The 22,610-nt window shown below is 36.5% G+C and overlaps 1 protein-coding gene across 2 annotated transcripts in view; it reads right to left on the reverse strand.

Moving 5' to 3' along the window:
• DYNC2H1 (dynein cytoplasmic 2 heavy chain 1) overlaps positions 1-22,610 on the reverse strand; it is a 183,624-nt gene that overhangs the window by 134,191 nt on the left and 26,823 nt on the right. For both annotated transcript variants that reach the window (XM_087757020.1, XM_087757019.1), the window contains exons 23-46: positions 22,350-22,505; positions 22,144-22,258; positions 21,583-21,753; positions 21,014-21,396; positions 20,123-20,255; positions 19,915-20,032; positions 19,649-19,761; positions 19,440-19,559; positions 17,090-17,240; positions 15,364-15,566; positions 14,677-14,859; positions 14,283-14,465; positions 13,907-14,130; positions 12,982-13,097; positions 10,753-10,952; positions 9,831-10,095; positions 9,284-9,491; positions 8,769-8,898; positions 6,745-6,900; positions 5,440-5,699; positions 3,955-4,201; positions 2,239-2,390; positions 1,529-1,673; positions 205-307 (exon numbers count right to left, since the gene is read on the reverse strand). In XM_087757020.1, coding sequence (XP_087613146.1) covers positions 205-307; positions 1,529-1,673; positions 2,239-2,390; positions 3,955-4,201; positions 5,440-5,699; positions 6,745-6,900; positions 8,769-8,898; positions 9,284-9,491; positions 9,831-10,095; positions 10,753-10,952; positions 12,982-13,097; positions 13,907-14,130; positions 14,283-14,465; positions 14,677-14,859; positions 15,364-15,566; positions 17,090-17,240; positions 19,440-19,559; positions 19,649-19,761; positions 19,915-20,032; positions 20,123-20,255; positions 21,014-21,396; positions 21,583-21,753; positions 22,144-22,258; positions 22,350-22,505 — 4,235 coding nt within the window. The remainder of the gene's footprint in view (positions 1-204; positions 308-1,528; positions 1,674-2,238; positions 2,391-3,954; positions 4,202-5,439; positions 5,700-6,744; positions 6,901-8,768; positions 8,899-9,283; positions 9,492-9,830; positions 10,096-10,752; positions 10,953-12,981; positions 13,098-13,906; positions 14,131-14,282; positions 14,466-14,676; positions 14,860-15,363; positions 15,567-17,089; positions 17,241-19,439; positions 19,560-19,648; positions 19,762-19,914; positions 20,033-20,122; positions 20,256-21,013; positions 21,397-21,582; positions 21,754-22,143; positions 22,259-22,349; positions 22,506-22,610) is intronic.

Consider the following 22,610-nt stretch of genomic DNA (forward strand, 5'->3'; position numbering starts at 1 on the left):
GTGTTTTAAACTTTTCTACTATATGTTATCAAATGAACTCTTAGGAATTTTTTTCCCTCTACTGAGTTACAGACAGTTCACAGTTTAGAAAGAGTACCATAGGTGAATTAGTTGCATGTGAAGTCAACGGTAAGACTGACATCAATAATAATTTAGGCTATTTTAGAACTGCTTTATAAACGAAAAAAAAAAAAAGGGACTTACCACCTGCTAAATCGTATCTGAATAAACCAAGAACCCACTGAGTAAGAATACATGGTGTAAAAAGGTAATGACTGCGATCATCAACTGTGAATTTTGCTCGTACCTAAAAACAGAACAGGGGTGGGGAGTGTTGTTTTAAAATGTAAAGTACTTGGAAGTGCAGATTTACATTTTTCTAAAATACCAGATAAATTAGTTTTCTATTAGGACTATATATTTTCAGTTTTTATTAATGCACTTTTTAGGGGTTTTTTGAAAGTGCAGAGATGAATTGTTTAAATCTTGTTTTCTGAGCACAAAAGATTTTCTCATAATTAGAACCTTTCTTCTGTACCATTTTTGATGTAAACAACTGCTTATGTCACCTAGGACTGTTAGTGCAGTATTATTAGACAAAACATACAATTTTTTAAAGCAGTACCAAACATAAAATGCAAAGGAAATACAAAAGTGTAATAAAAAACCACCTAAATCAGTAACACTTAGTCACTACAAAAGACTTACAAAAATACTAATTCTTCTCCCAAAGAGGATACTTGAATTTACAACTCTATCTTTAATTCAAAGAACAACCGCCTTCATCTGTTATTTGGTCCTCATGTGATGAGATTTAAACTTAGATTTCTTAGAATACATTGATAATATCATATGAAACTCCTGCTAACTGGTGCATGCTAGCCAATGACTATACCTGCATTCCAGTCACAAAGATCAGTTTTGTATCATGGTTCTGTCTGCACAGGGACATGCATACATTCTTGGAACATACAGTAAGCACTTACATCCCCACAGTATCTACCCCAGTAAGGCTATGTACATGATAAAGAAAAGCAGCTACTTAAAGTGTGTTGCTAGGTAGAGGTCCGAAAAAATTTAAAGTGGCAGGATAAAAAGAACTTGTGTGTCTTAAGCACCTATTTTTAACTGTATAAAATTTTAATAGATAGTCCTTGATGTGTATAAGGGACTCCACCCTCATATCTCTCTTCTGTTTTCATAATAGCATCCTTAACATCTGAGCACATAAGAATCTTTAAAGTACACTGTCTCCTCATCCACTAAGTAGGAAAACACCACTATCCACCTTTTATAAATCAGGAATTGAAAGTATAGATGGGTTAAGATGCTTACTCAGTTTCCCTCTAATACCTAGGATTCTCTGCAAATAAGTAGCTTTAAAATTTACATCTTTATGAAAAAAATATAAACTTTGATTTTAATACTGATAAACCTTCTTATTCTCTTGTTAATATCAAAAGCTAATTATTTTTTTAAAAATTGTGAATTCTCTATCTTCTTGAAAAAAGAAATTAAATTTCCATACCTGTTCATATACTTGAACCATAGATCCTGCTAGCTGATGTATTTTTGGTAAAGAACCCCAAACAGGGTGATTTTTCAGGTTTTTCTGTAGTACAGGTTCCAAGTAGGCACTGTAAATAGCTTGCAGTTGGTCTCTTTCTGGATAGCTACAAAGGAAAAAAAAAACAAAAACAACCTAATCATTATGGACCATCATTGTTAATTTTTTAGTAAAATGATTCAAAGTTATATACACAATTACTGAGAAATTTCAATGAATAGCATCTCCATCTAGCAGCTAAGTAAAATTACTGTTTTATTGCAATAGGCCACCCTCAGAAATTTTTTAAATACATCTGTAAATGTGTTCAAGCTTAAAAACAAACAAACAAACAAACAAACAAACAAACAACCTTCTTTTCAATTTCTCTAATTTTGTAACCAAACAGCACCTTAACATAAAGCTGCAGAAAACAGATTACTGAAAGCAAAATCGTCCAACAGGAAACATATTTCAAACACTTCACTATCAACACATAGCTACAGATTGCTCCTTAGCTGGTTTCTAGTACCCAGAGGCACCAAACAGCAAAAAATTTGAAGATCCCAAACTGTTTGAAAAGATGAAAGACTAGAACAGCCACATCTTCATAAAGACTAAATTCAGCAAGGGCCCTATAAACAGAGGCTGAGGCTGAGTTCTGAGAGTCAAACTGATTTCCACATACTTACTCAATTGCACAGAGACGAACAATAGAAGTAAATCTGGAGGTAAGTTTATGTCTTCCTAACGTTCCTCCAGCAGACATGGAAGCCACAATTTGGATGTTTTCTAAACCAACCCATTCCAGATTTTCATCATAAAATCCTTGATATGTAAGAACCTTTAATAATTAAATAAATATATTAAAAGATAGCCAACAGAGTATCTTACCAAAAAATAAAAAAAAAAAAATAGTGAGAAGTATGCCATTATTATTCTTCTCTTAATTGCCAGAGGTATACTGCTCCTCCCAGTTTGGTGTCAGCTGCAAACTTGATGAGAGTACACCCACCCCATTGTCCAGATCATTAATGAAGATGTTAAACAGGTACTGGCCTCCAACTAGACTTAGTGCTACTGATCACCACCCTCTGGGCCTGGCCATTCAGTCAGTTTTCAACCCACCTCACTATCTGCTTATTCAGCCTGTACATCAAGAGCTTTTCTGTGAGGATCTTTTGGGAGACAGTGTCAACAGCCTTGGTGGAGTCCAGGTAGACTATATCATAGAATAGAATCCTAGAATCATTTAGGTTGGAAAAGATCCTTAAGATCATCACATCCAACTGTAAACCTAACACTGCCAAGTCCACCACTAAACCATGTCCCTAAGTGCCACATCTACACGTCGTTTACATACCTCCAGGGATGGGGACTCGACCACTTCCCTGGGCAGCCTGTTCCAATGCTTGGACAACCCTTTTGGTGAAGAGATTTTTCCTAATATCCAACCTAAATCTCCCCTGGCACAACTTGAGGCTGTTTCCTTTCGTCCTATCACTTGTTACTTGGGAGAAGAGACCGACCCCCACCTTGCTACAACCTCCTTTCAGGTAGTTGTAGAGAGCAATAAGGTCTTCCCACAGCCTCCTCTTCTCCAGGCTAAACAACCCCAGCTCCCTCAGCCACTCCTCACAAGACTTGTGCTCTAGACCCTTCACCAACTTCGTTGCCCTTCTCTGGACACGCTCCAGCACCTCAATGTCCTTCTTGGAGTGAGGGGCCCAAAACTGAACATAGTACTCGAGATGTGGCCTCACCAGTGCCAAGTACAAGGGGACGATCACTTTCCTAGTCCTGCTGGCCACACTATTCCTGATACAAGCCAGGATGCTGTTGGCCTTCTTGGCCACCTGAGCACACTGCTGGTTCATATTCAGCCGGCTGTCAACCAACACCCTCAGGTCCTTTTCTGCCAGGCAGCTCTCCAGCCACTCCTCCCCAAGCCTGTAGCATTGAATGGGGTTGTTGGGACCCAAGTGCAGGGCCCAGCTCTGAGCCTTGTTGAATCTCATACAAACTATTCATACCTACTGCTCTCCCCTCGTCTACTGGGTCTGTCATTTCATCACGGAAGTTTATCAAGTTGATCAAGCATGACTTGCCTTTGGTGAATCCATGCTGACTACTCCTGATGATTTTTTTTGTCATTCATATGCCTACTGAGTTATAACTCATTTAGGCGAGCACTGTCTTTATTTACTTATGCATAAATAAGCCAAATAAAAATGGTATCTTATTTCTGGCTGACACCTACATATTCTATCAGAGTACAAACAAAACTAATGTCAATAGAGATGCAGGATGTTAACTCCGAAAATAATCAATGTCGGTATTTACTACATACACTAAACTATTTCCAGTATACTTAACTATCTTTATAAGTAACAGAAATAAGTGCTCACCTGCTGTAGAAAAGCCACGAGAGTGCTTGTTCCCCATTTATCAGGTTTGGGTAGATTGATATCCTTTAAGTACAAAACAAGCCTTTCACAGTCCTTTGGTCTGTATACTCGCCCAGTGTTTGTACTGATTACAATGCAAGTTTGACTCAATTTCTGTAGAAGATGTTGAGAGGTAGTTTGTGCACTGCAGTGAATGGTAGCAATCTGAGTGGATCGGAGTTGAGAAAATGCATAATGAAGTAGCATCCTAAAAAAGCAAATGTGTACATACATATAAACACATGCATTAAAATACTGTGTATCCAAAGATATTGTATAGTTTTTGAATTAAAATGTATATACTACATACTGTATTATGTAATAGGTGATGCATGAGCTTTGCTGAATTAAACATTCTTGCCTTTATAATTGTAATATTTTCCATTCAAGAAATTCAATAAAAGTGTAGTATACAGCTACAGAAAACAAATACCTAGCCTAACTGCCATGTATATATTGATCCAACCCATCTAAATAAGGAACCTACGGCAACAAGATGAGCTAAATTCCACTGCCGGCACACAGGCATCTAGTGCCTCTTGAGATGACACCGGATTCCCCATGTGCCTTTCAGCTGTTGCTCCATGACAGCACAGGTTTTCCAAAGGTCCTGTCTCATATCTAAAAGCTTCATTCAGATGTCTGAGACGCACAGTGGCAGCCTGAACTTTCCCTGTAGATCTTCATAAGAATTTACCTATTTGCCACTACAGGTTTGTTTCATTGGTAACCCAAACAAGTAATATTATAGCAGAAAGTCACATAAAACCATTTGTGCTGGTTTTGGCTGGGAAAGAGTCAATCTTCTTTATAGTAGCTAGTGTGGGGCTATGTCTTGGATTTGTGCTGGAAACAGTGCTGATAATATAGGAATATTTTCATTATGGCTGAGCAGCTCTTACACAGAGTCAAGGCCTTTTCTGCTTCTCACACCACCCCACCAGCAAGTAGGCTGGGGGTGCACAAGAAGCTGGGAGGGGACACAGCTGGGACAGCTGACTCCAACTGACCAAAGGGCTATTCCATACCACATGATGTCATGTTCAGCATATAAAGCTGGGGGAGGAAGAAGGAAGGGGGGGGACATTCAGAGTGATGGTGTTTGTCTTCCCAAGTAACTGTTACGCGTGATGGAGCCTTGCCTTCCTGGAGATGGCTGAACACCTGCCTGACAATGGGAAGTAGAGAATGAATTCCTTGCTTTGCTTTGCTTGCGTGCGCAGCTGTTGCTTTACCTATTAAACTGTCTTTATCTCAACCCAGGAGTTTTCTCACTTTTGCTCTTCTGATTCCTTCCCCCATCCCACCAGGGGGGGAATGAGCAAGCAGCTGTGTGGTGCTTAGTTGCTGGCTGGGGTTATACCATGACACCATTATAACAAAATATTACAAACTTTGTCAAATAGCTAGAAGTATATTTTGCTTATAACAGGAAATACTTTTTACCCCTTTCCACATCCTTCAGGACCCACAAGAAGAAATGGCTGCTTATTGTTAAAGTCCAGCCAGGGTCTAAAGTAATCTAAACCTCTCTGCATATCAGGGGTTTGGATGACGGGAAGTGTTTGGAGACTACTGAAGTCATCGGCTGATAGATTTTCAGTTTTTTTCAGGTGATATAGCATTAGCTGTCCAGTGTCAGTGTCGTAATATGTGTCCAGGGGCTTCCTCGGATCTGGCGGAGATTCTTGTGCCCAACTGAAGATCTGGGGAAAAAAAAAAAAAAAAAAAGCTTCTGTTAAATCCATACTCCTAATGACAAGATCTACAATTTCAAGTTAATCTAAAGAATGTTCAAAGAATAATTCTGCAAAATCAAACATTCAATTCTTTGATTTGATAATTTTAAGGCTGCCTTTCAAAATTCAATCACGTTATGTGTATGCTTTATGATTAAGTCCTTAACTAAACAGTAACTTATTACTCTTCCACTTATTACATTTTCATAACATGAAGAACATAAAATAAACTGTATTTAGCAAAGCTTTATATAATTTTTTTTCATATTAGGCAACATACATCATAATAATAATAGTAATAATCACATGTATCAATAGTTAATTCCAGAAGCTGAGTCTAAACCTTTACCATCTGCCCTCTATATATGCTATAGCTCCAGGCTTTCTTTTGGAAGGAACTATTTCCTTCTCTCCAACAGAAAACCCAAGTGCAATTGTGGAGGTAACTATCTCCAGGGAGAGCCTTCTGTAGACACGATGGACCAGTATACCCACACAGTTTTCCAACACTACTCCCTAGCCCTTGTGCCCTCAAGTATCTACGCAAAGACAGAATCATACCCCAGCACATTCAATACATAACCTCAAAATAACACTGTAAGAACACCTCCCTGGTGAGGTGCAACAAAGCCCCCACATTATTATTTCAAGCATTCTGAACTGAAAAAAAATCACAAAAATTAATCTGTATTAAATATACACAGTACATATACACACACATGGTCTGCTATAGCAGGTCCTTGCACGAAACAGCATGGACAGAGGCCATTCTGTATCTCTTGGTGCAGCACCAAGATTGCTATCTGGGCTGGATGCACTCAGCAGCCTATCAGTGACATATGAAACATTCCTTTACTTCTGAGCTTTTTCCCTATAAACAACGCAGATTGCAAACAATACAGAGCACAGATATTCTATTACTGTAAATTTGCATTGTTAGAAGACAGAAAATCACTATTCCTACTACATATACTGAGAAATTCTTAATAAACTTGCTGAAAAAGATTATTACCTCTTTTGCAAATTCTTGTCGTGATTTCATGTTCAGATTGCCACCAAGACCTCGTAACAAGTTAATAATAAACTGTCCACGATCAGTACACCCATGAAGATGAGACAGTCCATTCATCACAGTTCCAACTAAACTTGTTTCTACCACAGAGTCATTCTGTAAATTGCAAGTTGTATTAGATTTAAATACACTCCTAAAAATAAATGTGATGTATTGTGAGCAGACTGTTACTCATTGCTCTTTGACACTTCCACAAACGATGAAAGTTCTCAACACTGTTGCTGTTCTAGAAAATTCACTTGACATTAAATTATTTTTAAGCATTGATTTGGAAATTTTAATTCCAGACTATGTATTGATGTAATTTACGATACGCAATCAGAACCTTCCTTACAGATTTTGAGAACCTAGAAGAAATCAACATAACTGTATACTGGAAATCTTTCTCGTGAATGGATTCTTTATGGATTTCGCTCTTTAGCACCCAATGGGATTTGCAGCCTCAGGATCAGTGTCATGGTTTTTTCTCTGTATCCACCCAAAGATACTTTAAAAGTCTAAAAATCTCCATGGGTGAAAGAATCAAGAGGGGAAATAATATTAAAAACACAACAGGACCATATGTGTTCCCCAAGGGGAGGTAATGCAGGTCTCCCAAATACTAGCTTACTGGCCACACCAGTGGGGATTTCTCCTAAATAATGTTTTGTGCAACATAAGCCACTTCTTCAATGCAAATGCAACTCCTTCAGAGGACAGGGAGGCAGGGAAGCATCCAGACTACTTAAGAAAATATAGCATATGCAGAACAATTGTCTTTATGCATGTCCCAGAATCGCAGAATCCAGATAATGTACGAGGTTTTAGACTATCCTTTTGTAATACTGTTATTACATATTACCTTTCACCTATTAAAACGTCTTTCAGTTAAGGTTTTGAGTTGAATCCTAAAGAGCTAAAGTTATATACTTAAAATCAGGATAGATTAGCGGGAGCTGCGATAAATTACTGTTCTGGACAATCAGAATACTTTTTTAGATATCATAGAATCATAGAATCATTCAGGTTGGAAAAGACTCTTAAGATCATCGAGTCCAACCGTTAACCTAACACTGGCAAGTCCACCACTAAACCATGTCCGTAAGTGCCACATCTATGCATGTTTTAAATACCTCCAGGGATGGGGACTCGACCACTTCCCTGGGCAGCCTGTTCCAATGCCTGACTACCCTTTCGGTGAAGAAGTTTTTCCTAATAGCCAATCTAAACTTCCCCTGGCGCAGCTTGAGGCCATTTCCTCTCGTCCTATCGCTTGTTACCAGGGAGAAGAGACCGACCCCCACCTCACTACAACCTCCTTTCAGGTAGTTGTAGAGAGCAATAAGGTCTCCCCTCAGCCTCCTCTTCTCCAGGCTAAACAACCCCAGTTCCCTCAGCCTCTCCTCGTAAGACTTGTGCTCCAGGCCCTTCACCGGCTTCGTTGCCCTTCTTTGGACACGCTCCAGCACCTCAATGTCCTTCTTGTTGTGAGGGGAAATGCCTCTATCAATCTTTTTAGGTGTCCAGCATTACATTTCTCCTCAACCTATTACAAGCTCTGGTCTACACTGTGCAACTTTTCAAATTTTAGCTTTTTGTTATAGTCAATAAGTTAAATCTAGAAAAACAATTTCTTCTTCATTTTTTTACTTTAGACATTCAGATCCTTCAGGTCTTTAAAAACATATAAAGAAATACCTGGTATGGAAATTAAAGACAGATATTAAGTTTCACAGAAATACATGGCTTTAACTAGTTAAAATTGTCCTGCATGTTTCAAAACTTTAAGTACAGCAATTAGTTTTTGGAAACTGATCAGAATGGTTCCAGTATTAATCTTATGAAGAAAACAGCAATCAAAAAAGCACTGAGATTTTTTTTACTTAAAATTTAAAAACTAATACAAATGATCTCTTCAGTCTTAAACTAGATAAATGGATCACCTTAACAGAAGCTGAAAATCAATTATGTATTCAGTTACTAACCTTCTTCACAACCCAGTTTAAAGCCTTTTCAAAATAGTCCCCAATCCAATTTTCAAGGTTGTATCTGCATTCTTCTGGCTGACTTCTTAGCCAAGACTTTATCAGAGAATTAAGATCTGTATCTTCATCACTAAGTCAAAGCAAAACAAAAAAAGATTCAAACAAATACAAGGCATCCACATCTTCAAATAGACTCGTTCAAAGGAAACAAAAACTTCTACGAAAAGTTCAGGGAAAGACTTTAACAAGAATTTCTAACCAATATTTGGGCTCTCTAAGGGTCACACACAAACAAAGAATCCACCATGTCTCTTTCAAAAAGTCTGACATGTATTAGCCAAAAGGTTATAACAGAACAGCGTAGAAAGGACATGCAACCTAAAGCAAACTCCCCCAGTGATTTGCTTCATAAGTGTAAGCAAGTAATTAAATTGTTCCATCCACTTTAGACTATCTTTCAAAAAAAGTAGGTATATTTGCTTACTTTAAAAGTATGCAATACTCCTGTCACTTACCTCAGAAAGATCATTCCCATTCGAGATATTGTAGCAGGAGAGGCACAGCTAAGGTCATGAGTTTCAAATATAAAGTTGACGTTTGAGCCAAACTGAATTCTTTCTCCACTGGGCATAGTCAACAATCTGTTGTCATCCAAAACAGAATTCAAAGATTCAATCCATTCAGGATCAATGTCACCATCACAAATTATCCATGAAGTAATATCTATTTCCAGACACAAAAATAAAATATCAAACCCAAGAAAAACATTTAAAGAATATCACCCCTTGCTATTTTAACACTATTTATTACTCTTCCTTCATTATAACTTAAATATAAACCCTTTAAAGATATTCCTTACATGTGTTATATTCTGATGTCTATTTTTGCTTTCTTATCACAAAATCTGGAAAGTACTTACCACTTTTCTTGACTATGATTGTCACCAAAAGTTTTTCTTACCTTATGCCTTGCACAAATAATAACATAATATAAAAATGTAACTGAAAATAAAGAATTTCAGTAATTTAAGCATAATGATGTGTAACTCCCTCACAAACATACCTTGGGGTTCTCGTACCACTTGTCGAGCACTATTTGTAAGCACGCCATCAGACCATTCTCTGGTATCCATGTCAATATGGCCTAGCAACTGATGTCGAGGCATAGCTTTGGGGTTCATAGTATACTGTTTCACTACTTTGCCAGTTTTACCAAGTGCTGTCTTTAACATCCGCCAAAGTGTTGATTTACCTGCACCACTTGGACCTACAATAACTACACCCATTCTTTGACGTAGTTGTTCATATAATTCCAAAGCCTTCTTGATCTAGATAATAAAAGAGATAATGACTATATGAAGTTGTAATGCTAAATCAATCATGTTCTTTTTTAATGTTTTTCCAATTTACCTTGGATGGACTTTGCTTCAAAAAATGAAATTATAGAAACAACAGGTATTTGCAGAAGTAATTAAAATTATGATACTAAAGAATATCAAGAAACTTATTTTGCATGTTAGAAGCATTTCACTGAATTATCAATATAAAAATATCAGACCTCTTTGGGCATATTTTTACTGAGAAATTAATGAACCTTTAGTCACAAAACTTCACCCAGCCCTACAATAAATAAATATAAATGAGAGACAGAACTGCTTCATAAAACCAAATGTTCACATATTTAATTCTTTCACTGTCCAAAACATTCATTTGAGTTTGTACGTGGCTTGAGCAAAACTGTGTCACATGTTCACATCTTAATTTTCCTTGCACTATTTTTCTTTCAATTACAACTGATCCACCATGCTTCAAACACACATCTTTTTTTTTATATACATGTAATTAGAATCTAACTATTAGTTATTCTTACTTTTTTAGAAAAGATTTCTTTCAAAAGTAAACAGAAATGAGTCAAATGAATGTAATATTAATCAGTTCTAATTCAGAATAACTCATAATGTTTTGTTGCTGTAGTTGATGTTTACCTGGGTGCTTATAATTTCCAAGTTTGCTTCTTCAAAGACTTGTTGTAAAGCTGTAGTTAGCTCAGCATACTCCACATCTTTAAAGTCAATGCCAGGAAATACATCTTTAACCAGTGCATCAAATCGTGCACAGTCTGCAAATGTAAGCTTTGACATGGTATTAAGCCGCAGAGCTTGAACCACCATGTGACTTTCATTAACTGGAAATAAAAGCAAAGAAGCCAGATCAGTTTGTTGGGTTTTCGTTCCTTGGAATATATCAGCACTTGAGCCCATCCTGCTGAGATGTTGAGGGTGGAATCACAGCACAGACTACGTTCCAGTTCATGCACCACTCTATTTGGAAGTTAGGCGAGTGCCTTACTGCAAGAATCATATATGCTCACAAATGCATTCTATACAGATATGAGGTGGTAATGATGCTGCCCAGATAGTATATAATATCCTAATGATTAAAGTGGGACTAAGATTAGCAGTGCACGATAGCTTACTTGTTAAAGCATTCATGAAATACATTAGGGACCTGGATTCTAGACCTTACTCTGCCAGAGGCAGTTTGAAGTCACATATCTCAAGTGCATCCTAATTAACTGTGAATATTCCAGAAGTGAACACTCTCTAGAACTCCTCTTGAATCTGAAGTACCATGGAAATGTAAGTGTTTTGGGACCAGAACAAAAACAGCCACAAGAAAGCTTTACTCTGCCAGAAAAATAAAGACACTCATGATGGGAAAGGCACAGGGCTCTGATCTCTGTTTTTTTGCTTTTTAAATCAAATTACTCTCTCATGTAAAACACATACATTTGCAGAGAGCAGGACTAGGAACCACAGGTGAAAATCATCCTGTGTTTCTGCCCTCCTTCTGGATGCATGATTGCCCCAAACCAGAATGCACTATAGCCCAAATTCAACACAATGGACAGAAAGTTTCCATTCCCTAGCTTCCCTTTTTCCTGCAGCTTTTTCCCAAATGTTCCAGAGGTTAAGGCTTAGTATACCCTTCTAGAATGTGGAAAAAGTCCAAGGTTTTTCATCCTGAATGTCTTAAATGCAAATGCTTCTAGAGGCAAATTTTCTAAATAAACAGTTAAGAACAAAAATGTTGACATTAAGGAACTTGATTTAGAAAGGCTGAACTGCTTTACTAAAGCAAGTGATACAAAATTTAAGCAAAATTTAAGAACATGGCCAACGTTTTGACATGCCAAAGGATTTTGACTCAACAATACAAGCAAACATAAAGAAACAGGAAACCGTATTTGTTGGAAATATCTTAAGCTTCTCAAGCTAAGAGATAAAAAACAAACAAACAAAAAAAACACCCAAAGAAAAATTTCTGGGTCTAAATCATAGGCTAAATCCATCCATCTTGCCTTTCACAGGGTTACTGAAAATTATAATTTAAACCAGTCAAACACATTTCAGCAAATTTCTCATATCCATTCATAAAGCTAAAATGTCATAGCAAGGAACAGTGATAGGAATGTGCCCTAAAACACATTGCTGGTAATCATTCTTTGGCAGATCCACTGAAGTCAATTACAAATTCTTTAAAATTGTCAGACCATTTGTTATGCCAAGATTTGTAAACCAAGGCTGTCTCTAAAAACTTTCACTATAGTCTGGACAGATATATGCTGTTTAAGTGAACAGAAAGCAGTAGGTGTGTCCTAAAGATGTGAAATGCTCGTCTATCCCACACTCTTAATTCTCACTCATTTGACATCTAAACAACAACAATCATTTAAAAAAATCTTTAAAAGAAAAAAATACAGTGACCCAGTCTAGCCCAATACATTTCTATCATTTCTACCTATCTTTGTATTTGTCTCTGTCTACCAATCTGAATCTAATACCATGTGACAATTTTAGCAATCCTCAAATAGAATCAAAATGGTCTGATGACTGATGAATAATGACAGCATCAGAGGATCAGCCTTCCTGACCTAAGCCAAGTGAAAACAAGCCTTTGATAATCACTCAATATCATCCCAGAATAAAGTCCTATATCTATATTCTTATCATATAAATGCTCAATCTAGAATACGACAACAGTCTTTTGTGATCGCCTAACAAAGAAGGACTTTCACAGAAATTTTTTTCTTTTCTAAATTGCCCCCAGATCAAAGCCATGGCTTTTCAAAACTCCAGTGAACAAGAAAGCTGTAGTGAATGATACCTGTACAATATCCTAAATAATCAAAAGTTTGGCATGGCCAACCTTACTTTCTTGCTTTGCTTCACTTTTCTTCAGCTGATGAAGAAGACTCCCACAGCCTCTCAAAACAGTCTTCAATGCTCGTAAACCCCAATCATAGTGCTGCTGTGGTGTCAGAAGCTCCCTAAATTTAAAAACAGCAATATTGTCACAAGATTTAGGTGATAGCACCTGAAATTTTTGTTTGGCAAATGAATATGCTCATAATATGGTTTTGAGCAAAAGAGAAACTGATGAGTATTTGTAGCACCATCTGTAATGCATTTCAGCGATACAAGCAATGACACTCTGAAATATTCAGAGGGAGTATATTCAACAGCTGGTGTATTTATTATGGTCCCTAACAGCATTAATTAAAACCTCTGAACTTTGTTCTCTCTAATATACATACTTATAACCAAATAATCACTTCCATTTCAACAACTTCAAGAGTCTAAATTCAACACAGTGCTTATGAGCATTCATGTGCTCACATTCATACTTTATGAGTGTAATAGGGGAGCAGTACTTTGCCATCTTGAGATTATAACCGCATTCCAGATATTTTCACATCTGAACCTCCCAATATATCACAATATTTTTATTTTATAAGTTAAATTAGTATCTACAGAGATGCGTGTATACCATTGAGATTTAAGAGCTGTATTGAATGTAAAACTTTAGATGACTCCAAACCTGCAGTTTTATGTCTAGTTTTGTTTCTGACACATAGCTTTCTGCAATATTCAAGTCATAAAATATTACAGAAAATTAACAGAAAGCATGTGTAGATTGTATCCCTACAGTCATGTTTTGGCATAGACTAGATGGAGAAGAAACAAGATGGCAGTGAGATAACCACAAGGATCAATGCTAAAATAAAAGCAGGAGGGAAGGGAATTAGAAAGGTAACATGACTAAGGAAAAAAACAAAACAAAACCAAACCAACTTACCTTGCTAGATTAAAAATAGCCACTAATTTTCTACCGAGTATTTTAGCATCCTTAAAGCCTTCTGAATATAAAATCACTTCTGCAATGAGTTCATTGTCTGGATGAGTCATAGCAACTGGCCTAAAAAGTTGTTTGAGGTTATCAGGCAGTTTTTGTCTTCCTCCATAGCCTTTTCCAGCAGGATTCAGAGTGATAAAAATTCCAGAATTATGATCCATTTCAACCTAGCATTAGAAGTGCATTGTATATTGTCATATGGAACAATACTGAGAAATGCTGGGTGGACTACGTTTATTTACAGTAGTCAGTTTTTAAGTTTGACCCAATTGCCTATAGACTATTTTTATAAGAAGAAAATAAGTAAGTTTTGCTGTACCTTTTTGCCAAGCATCTCACATACAGGACTATGTTTCTTCAATGCATGTTGAATTGTCTGAATCTGCATGGATACCGCAGACAATACAGCTTCCTCAAGTCTATTGAATTCATCAAAACAGCCCCAGGCACCACACTTCACTAAGCCTACAAATATGCGCCCCATCGACTTCACATCAATGCCCTTAAAATTAAAAGGAATACTATCAAAATTCAAATAACAAGGAAGTAATGAAAAACTGTCTTTCCATCTATTAAAAAATATGTCATTGGAAATATCCACAAATTTCTAATGGAAATTGACAAATTATCAAAAGCATTTCTAGAATATAATATTGCTTTATGAAGTATGGGCATAGATATCCATCTCCTAAATTGTACAGAACCATATTCACCTCATCACAATTAAAGACTAATACTTGTCTTCCAAGAAGTCCACCCAAGGCCTTTACTGATTCTGTCTTTCCAGTTCCAGCTGGACCATAGGGATTTCCTCCAAGGCCCATCTTCATAGCCTGAGTAAGAGTTAGGTAACACTTATCTGTCAAAGGTGTATAAACAAGTTTAGGGGAATTACCCTGCAGAAACAAAACAAATTATATTGATTGGTAGACAGAAATTATTGATGATATAATTTAATTCATTTAATTCATAAGTCATTAATTTGAAAACATAACACAATGGTCAAGATCACTGTCTCATTAAGTATATGAATTTATTTACAGTTACAAAGTTTTCCTGGTTTTATATCAAACATCAAAGCATTGTGCAAATTTTTTTTATAATTACAGAAAAGGGATCAACACAGATGAAACTGCACTCTGACATATAAAAGTAGCAAGCATATCAGAAAATATTTATGATTCTGTAGCTGCCTTCCATACAACTTACATTTACCCCATCAATATCAAGAATGAAAATGATTACCCTATCTTTTAGTATTTTCTATGAAACAGCATGCTAAGGACACAACAAAGCTGAAAAAATGGCAACAGTTTGGAGGCAACCAGCAGCATGTGTGAAATGAGAAAGTGTTTGACACATATATAAAAGCCACCAGGTGAAAATTAAAAATACCACACCTGATATTCGTAAGTATATTGGAGTTCAGCATCTACCATCTGAACATAACATTTTTCGTCTTTCATATAAAATCTCAGCTGCTTCTTCCAAGCCCAGTCTTCAACACTGTGAACCTGAGCTTGATTCAGCTGCTTCACCACATCAATGTTATGAATGATATCAAGAATCAGAGCTTTAAGCTTGAGTTCAAGGATTCCCAATTCTGCAAATGATCACACACACAAAAAAAATCACAACAGTATAGTAAGTAACCCATTATCAAGTTCATTGGGCTGCTTTCTATTATCAGCAGATTTTATTCAGATCTCGTTTCACTTATATATAGAAATATTATTACTTAAAGCAAGCAGCATAAAATGAGATCCTGACAGAGAATGTGAATCATCACGTAACTTCAGTCATTTAGAAGTGATTTTGACTGCATCTACACTCAACAGGGAGAGTCAGAGGCTTTTCTGGAAAGCAATTTATTCCAGAACTGTTTACAGCTATGTCCACTCTAGTAATGTGTGGCACAATCTGTTAATTGATCTGCTGACGATCTGAAAACCATACTACATGCACTCCGGAGATTTTACTCAGACTAATTAGGGTGATGTGGAATGAATGCTCATTAGCACATTGGGTGCATTAAGTGTATTCTGAGAACATATTTTTTAATTTAGTTTCATTTGAAAGAAATCCAGTTTGTGAGCTCCTATACCATTCCACGATGGGAATTAGATCAAAGTAAGTGAGGATAATCAGTCAACTCACTTCCAAATCACACCTATTTTCCAAACTAAAAGGTTACTGTAAATGTATTATACAATAGATGGAATGAACACTCTTCTATAACTGATGACATTTCTCCAATGGCTATAGAAAGAGCACAGAAAGGGAGCTTAGATGAAGAACCACACTTACAGACTGCTGAAGGTAGGTGATATGAATCCTATCCCTAATTAATATATCAGATGTTAACAGTTCATAAATTCTAAACTAGAATTTAATACAGTAAGCAGCTACACAAATGTGGTGGAAGATCATCAACTGCCTGTCAAATTGAGTCTTTTTATACATATAGGGTAAGAGCCATCTCACCTAACCTACACTATAGAACTTTACATCTGAGGCAGTCATTCAAACCTGCCCTTCTGGTCAAAAGAGAGGAATAAGCACTCAAAGGCATAATTATCCTAATCCATTTGGACTATAGAAGATTCAGAACAATCATGTCTTGAGAATCCCTAGTTTATTGGTTTTGCTACAGAGATACTCAAGAATTATTAGTTCAGATGCAGATGTATACATCTAAGATGACAGAAAAAGAGAATCACCTACACAGTTATACAGAACATATTGGCATGACATAATGTACCTCAACTGCTGTTTGGCCAGTTCCAGTGAAACATAACACTAGAGCACAGTTCAGCAAGTGAGGACAAATTATCAGTAAAATATATAAAAGAAAAATTACACAAAGTTACTTAAAAATTCGTTAAAGAGGTTTGCAAATATATAAATGCTGCAAGATCATTTTTAATCGAAATAAAAATCCATTGTTCACTCTGAAATACTAAATATGCTAATCTTGGCAGTAATAGGTGGCTAACTTTATGTAACTCAACTTTATGAACTCAAATCAAGACAGATTTATATAATTTCTAGTTTAAATAAACAGAATGTTAAATACTATACAACTATTCATTATCAAGAATTATATATTAACGATCATTTTTATACCTGTGCTCCCAGTATCTTCTATATTAGTATCAATGCTAGTATAATGTTCCAGTTTAGCCATGAGTTCTAATTCTAATTGTTGCAGATTATGGTCTTTGATAGCACTTTCAACATCTTCAGTGAACTGAATTTGTTCTGCTAAGGAAAGAATCTTTGGAAGCAAAAGTTCAAATTACATTTTATAAATACAGAAGACATAAAGAAAAGTTTTTCAATTCATTTATAATTGCTTGTTATGTCTGATATTTAAATTATTTTACTGTATCATTTTTAAACAAAGCCACACATTTGCTATCCTCTTAAGAACAAATGTAGCCATCTTAAAACCTGAAAAAACTTAGTGAAAGCTTGCAATGTAATCTAATACAGCAAGTCCCTTAGCTGTTCTACAGCATGTGGTAGCAAAATTTTTAAAGTATCTTTTCCCATTAAATGATGTGTCAAATGGAAACCACCACATTGTAGGCATGCTGAGCCCATAGCTCAGGAGCACCTCTGACTTCTTGTGTCACTGATCTGCTAACACAGTATTTTGCATTCCAGTTTCTAACACTCCACTTATGTTCGAATTACTTTACGTTGACTGGAAAAGCCTTGCCTGAGCTATGAAGGTTCAGTCAAACTTGGAACTGGAAAGATCTGTAACAAAAAATTCCATCATTTATGCCAATCTGAAGATTTGTAACATCAACTACCTTCTGGGGGAGGGAGAGATTAACCAGCAGGCCTGTGAAGGAGTGGTAAAGAGGATCACTAAGCAAAGGGCATGGGGCAATGTGACAGGAAGAGATCACAAAAATCAACCAAATGGGGCTTAAGCAGGGTCATCTCCAACACTTGCATGTCAGCAAGGAAGTGCCTACAAGGGACCATTATGGAGAAATCCTCCAAACCCTCTCCAGAAACTCAACACACTGTGGTGTCTCTCTGAAGTGCCTGTACACTAGTGTACGCAGTATGGGGAATAAATATAACGAATTAGAGATCTGTGTGCAGTTGCAGGGCTATGATCTTGTTGGGATCACAGAGATGTGGTGGGGTGGGTCCCATGGCTGGAATGTTGCAATGGAGGGATAAGGGCTCATTAGGAAGGACAGAAAGGGAAGACAAGGAGGGGGAGTTGCCCTTTATGAGAGAGAGAAGCTGGATTGCATGTAGCTCTGCCTGGGGATGGATAAGGAGGCAGCTGAGAGCTTATGGGTTAGGATTAAAAGAGAGGACAGGTCCAGGTGTCATTATAGTGGGTGTCTGCTATAGGCCACCTGACTAGGAAGAACAAGTGGATGAGGCCCTCTACAGACAGATAGGAGCAGCCTCACATTCACAGGCCCTGGTCCTCATAGACTTCCACCACACCAATAACTGCTGGAGGGGCAACACAGCAGGACATAAGCAATCCAGGAGGTTCCTGGAGTCCATCGATGACAACTTCCTCTTGCAAGTGACAGAGGAGTCAATAAAGACAGGTGCTTTACCAGACACAGTCCAGTGAAAGGCCACAAAGATGATGAAGGGACTGAAGCATCTCTCCTATGAGGAAAGGCTGAGAGAGCTGGGACTGTTCAGCCTGGAGAAAAGAAGGCTTAGGGGGATCTTATCAATTTCTATAAATACCTGAAGGGAGGGTGCAAAGAAGACAGAGACAGACTCTTTCCAGAGGTGTCCAGTGACTGGACAAGAGGCAATGGGCACAAACTGAAACACAGTCTGAACATTAGGAAACACTTTTTTACTGTGAGAGTGACTGAGCACTGGCACAGGTTGCCCAGGGAGGTGGTGGAGTCTCCATTCCTGGAGACATTCAAAAGATGTCCGAACATGGTCCTGGGCAAACGGGCTGCAGGTGGCCCTCCTGGAGCAGGGGGGTTGGACCAGATGATCTCTAGACATCCCTTCCCACCACAACCATTCTGTGTGATTCTCTGTGCTACTGGTCAAAATTGCATAAAAGAATGTCATGTTCATGACTATTTCTGCTTATATGGCTAAGCTTTAGAAACTATATTTTAATCAGATTCAAAAAGGGCTTTTTATGTTACTAAGTCTTAGCAGCCCTGCATGTAACATTCACTACCAACTAAGATCAAGATTTACATCAAATTTAATAAATAGATGGATGTTAGATCAGGTGCCATGTAAAAGACTTGAGTATTTCAAATGTTTAGAAAAGAATTATAAGAACACATTTTTAAGAATTTCTCTGTACTATAAATGAATAAAATGGATTTGATGGATTTGTTTGGGGTTATTTTCTTCCAAATCCATATGTATACTACTTTATGAGACTTCAAAAAATAACTTATTTGGTAAATCTAAGCCTACACAGTGGCATTACTGGATCAACTACTACCTGGGAAGGAAAGAGCGATGGATCAATTGAACCTTGTGATTTTTTTCCAGCATCAACACAGTCAATTAACATTTTTTTCAGGGTCTCCTTCATCTCCAAAGCCAAACTGTTTAGCCACACCTGACAAAGAGATGAAAAAACCTCAAAAGTTACGTTACAAAGTCATTTCTCAAAGACGCTTGAACTATACTTGGATGTGATTTTCTTACCTCTACATCATTTGACAGAAGAACTTTATTTCTAAGTGGCACAGTTTCTCCTTCTACAGACTTCATGGCAACTATGTATTTAAATTCTTCATCAAAGCTCACACTATTAATGCCTATTCATCAGAAAACAGCAATGAAGTTATATATTGTTGAAGTCAAACATCAATTCAGAAAGAGTGAAAAAAAAAGTCTGCAACAGATTATTTAGCTTTGAAGAACCTTATTTCTAAATAAGGACATTTCAAAAATGAAGATTAATGCATTACCAGCAAAAAGTTTCTTAAGATGAGACTGGATAACCAGAGGATTCGTGGACTGTCCTAAAATTTCTAATAAGTCATCATCTCCAATGAAATAGAATCTTGGAAATGTTGAGCGCTTTTCCTGTATAAAAACAAGGTAAATCAGTTTTGTTAATTTAAATTCAAACTTATTGACTTTCTTCATAGAAAACTATATTAATGTCAACTGTACCTCCAAAAATTCATTCAAAGATCTCTGACATCTCTGAAGCTGGTCAAGTATGGCAATTAAGGTATTTCTTATTCCTGTCCGGGAACTCAGTGATGTTATCCTATTGTCACTCTTGATATCTGACATAATGGATCTTGACAGAAAAAAAATGGAATAATTCATAAAACCACCATTACAGTTTTAAACTGAATATGATATACGTGTAGTTACGTAAATAAAAATTAAAGCACAGGTAAGTCATATAAATATCTGACATATAACTTCCAGTTTTTATTATTAATGATGAAACATTTCAAAACTTAGATCAATGTCTTTCCAATGTAATTTAATAACAACTGTTTCTTGCTAAAATTTCTCTACCCAAAACCAAGCAAATTCAATTCTTGACTTTTATTTCCTTCTAAGAAGTCATTTTAACTCAAATCAAGACAGATAATGGTACATATCTTTCTACATTTCTAAAATCTCCTCCCTTTTTATCTCCTTGACTTGTTTGCAACAAATAACCCATCTGTTTCTCCCAAAAGTCCATCTGTGTACTTTCTTCGTGAACAAAGCGCTTGTCTTCAACAAGAAATGATTCTTGAAAAAACAATTACATCACCTCTGCTTCTGTTGACAAGATTGATCTTGTGTCTGCCTGTGTTGTTCGTGATCTTTGATGTTTCATGTGATTCCCTTCTTCACATGTACCCCATTAAATGAAACCTACACTACCACCTTTATTCAGATCTATGTCACTGTCACACACCTGTATCTACTGAATTCCTGTTGCTGACCTTCATCTCCATATATATTCCAATTGTTCCATATATTTTCACCATGAAGAATGTTCTAGCCTACACATGTCAAAGATACTACAAAAAATAAATCACATTCCATAACACTAACCTGAAGTCTTCATCAACTCTGTTAAAACGAGCCTGTTCTTTGGGCAGAGCTCCATGACCAAATATCGGTTCCAAATAGACCCATTTCCTTTGAATTTGGTTTAAATTCTGCAGATACTCATCTAACTCAGCCAGCTTTTTTTCCCAGATGGACACTTTATCTTCAAAACCTTTGTAATATGGAGAGTCCTTGAGGGACTGTAGAAGACAGCGATGATCTCCAACTTGGTTGACTATGTCCTTCCAGTCTTTAATAAGCCTGATAGTCTTGCCTTGGCTATCTTCATAATCTGTTAATGTAAAGACAGCTCCAACTCCCCAGAGTTCAAGCTCACGTAATGCTTCTCTGATTGTGACTTCACCTTGGGCCCGACAATTCAAATCCTAGTTAAAAGCATAAACAGATTTCATTTGAAACTACAGAGCTTGCCATAAACTTTTGATTCAAAAATATAATGTAAATTCTGTTTCTATAGTAATAAAAATATAAATATGCATATAGAACAAGATATACTACATAAAATAAACCATAAAATAAAATATAGTACCTTTATCTGATATTATTCATACCTTAAGTTCTGTTGCTTTTTCTATAATGGCATCCATCACTTTTAGCAGATCTCCAAATAACAAACCCTCAAGAGTAGTGCCTCGGGGAAGACCCAGAAGACGAAAGAGATCCAGCCAATGGTCTGGAGAAAGATGTTCTCCTCTTATATATTTTAGGAGTGGAATTATCATCTATAGGAAAAACACATATGTGAATCCATCTAGTCTTTATGAAAATCATATCTGATTACAGTGACATGCTATTCAAGCAAAACAAAAATCTATATTCTTAAACTGACGTACATATTTTTCAATTCCTGGATTTAATGTTTAGGTGTATAACTCTGAGAAAAACCCATTGCTAAATGTGTGTCTGTGTAAACTCTAATGACCCTTCTGTTCACTGTAAGGAACTAAAACATTTTCAAAAGTGAAATGTTCAAAACAGTATCACAAGATATTTCATTACATTGTAACGATTTTATTATAGGAACTGAAAAATGAGCTACAGAATCAAGTATATTGCCCAGTAATACCAAAATATTTTTTCTTTTATACCCCTTTTTGTAATTAGCATCTTACTTTATACTTGTCCACTTCTTTCTGCAATTTTACTGTCATTACAGTATATTCTTCCATCTTCCTCATTTTGTCATGCCAGTTAAACAAAAATTCTTCAAATAGGTATGTTTTACTCCTGCACAAAACCCAAATATAAAAAGGTCATAACAACACAGTACTACAACCACACATGTATGTCCATGAAAAATAAAGTAACAAAATCATACCTAAAAGTAATCCAGTCTTCTTTGGCTTTTTCCTGAAAACCTTGATAAAACTCTTCATACAATGCCCAGACTTCTGCACAACTCTTAATATCTTGACATACAACTTTTGACAATGAGAAGTCAGGCTCTTCCAGTTTAAAATGATGGCATTCTTCACTGAATAAAAAGATCATTGTATCATACATTACATTATTCCATTATGCATTTATGGTTTAAGAGATGGTATCATATGGAAATAATTACACTTTTTTCAGAAAAGCC

This window comes from Nipponia nippon, unplaced genomic scaffold (assembly GCF_047370975.1).
Source record: "Nipponia nippon isolate SJK-2023a ecotype South Korea unplaced genomic scaffold, ASM4737097v1 scaffold_2, whole genome shotgun sequence".
In the NCBI taxonomy this organism is placed as follows: Eukaryota; Metazoa; Chordata; class Aves; order Pelecaniformes; family Threskiornithidae; genus Nipponia; species Nipponia nippon.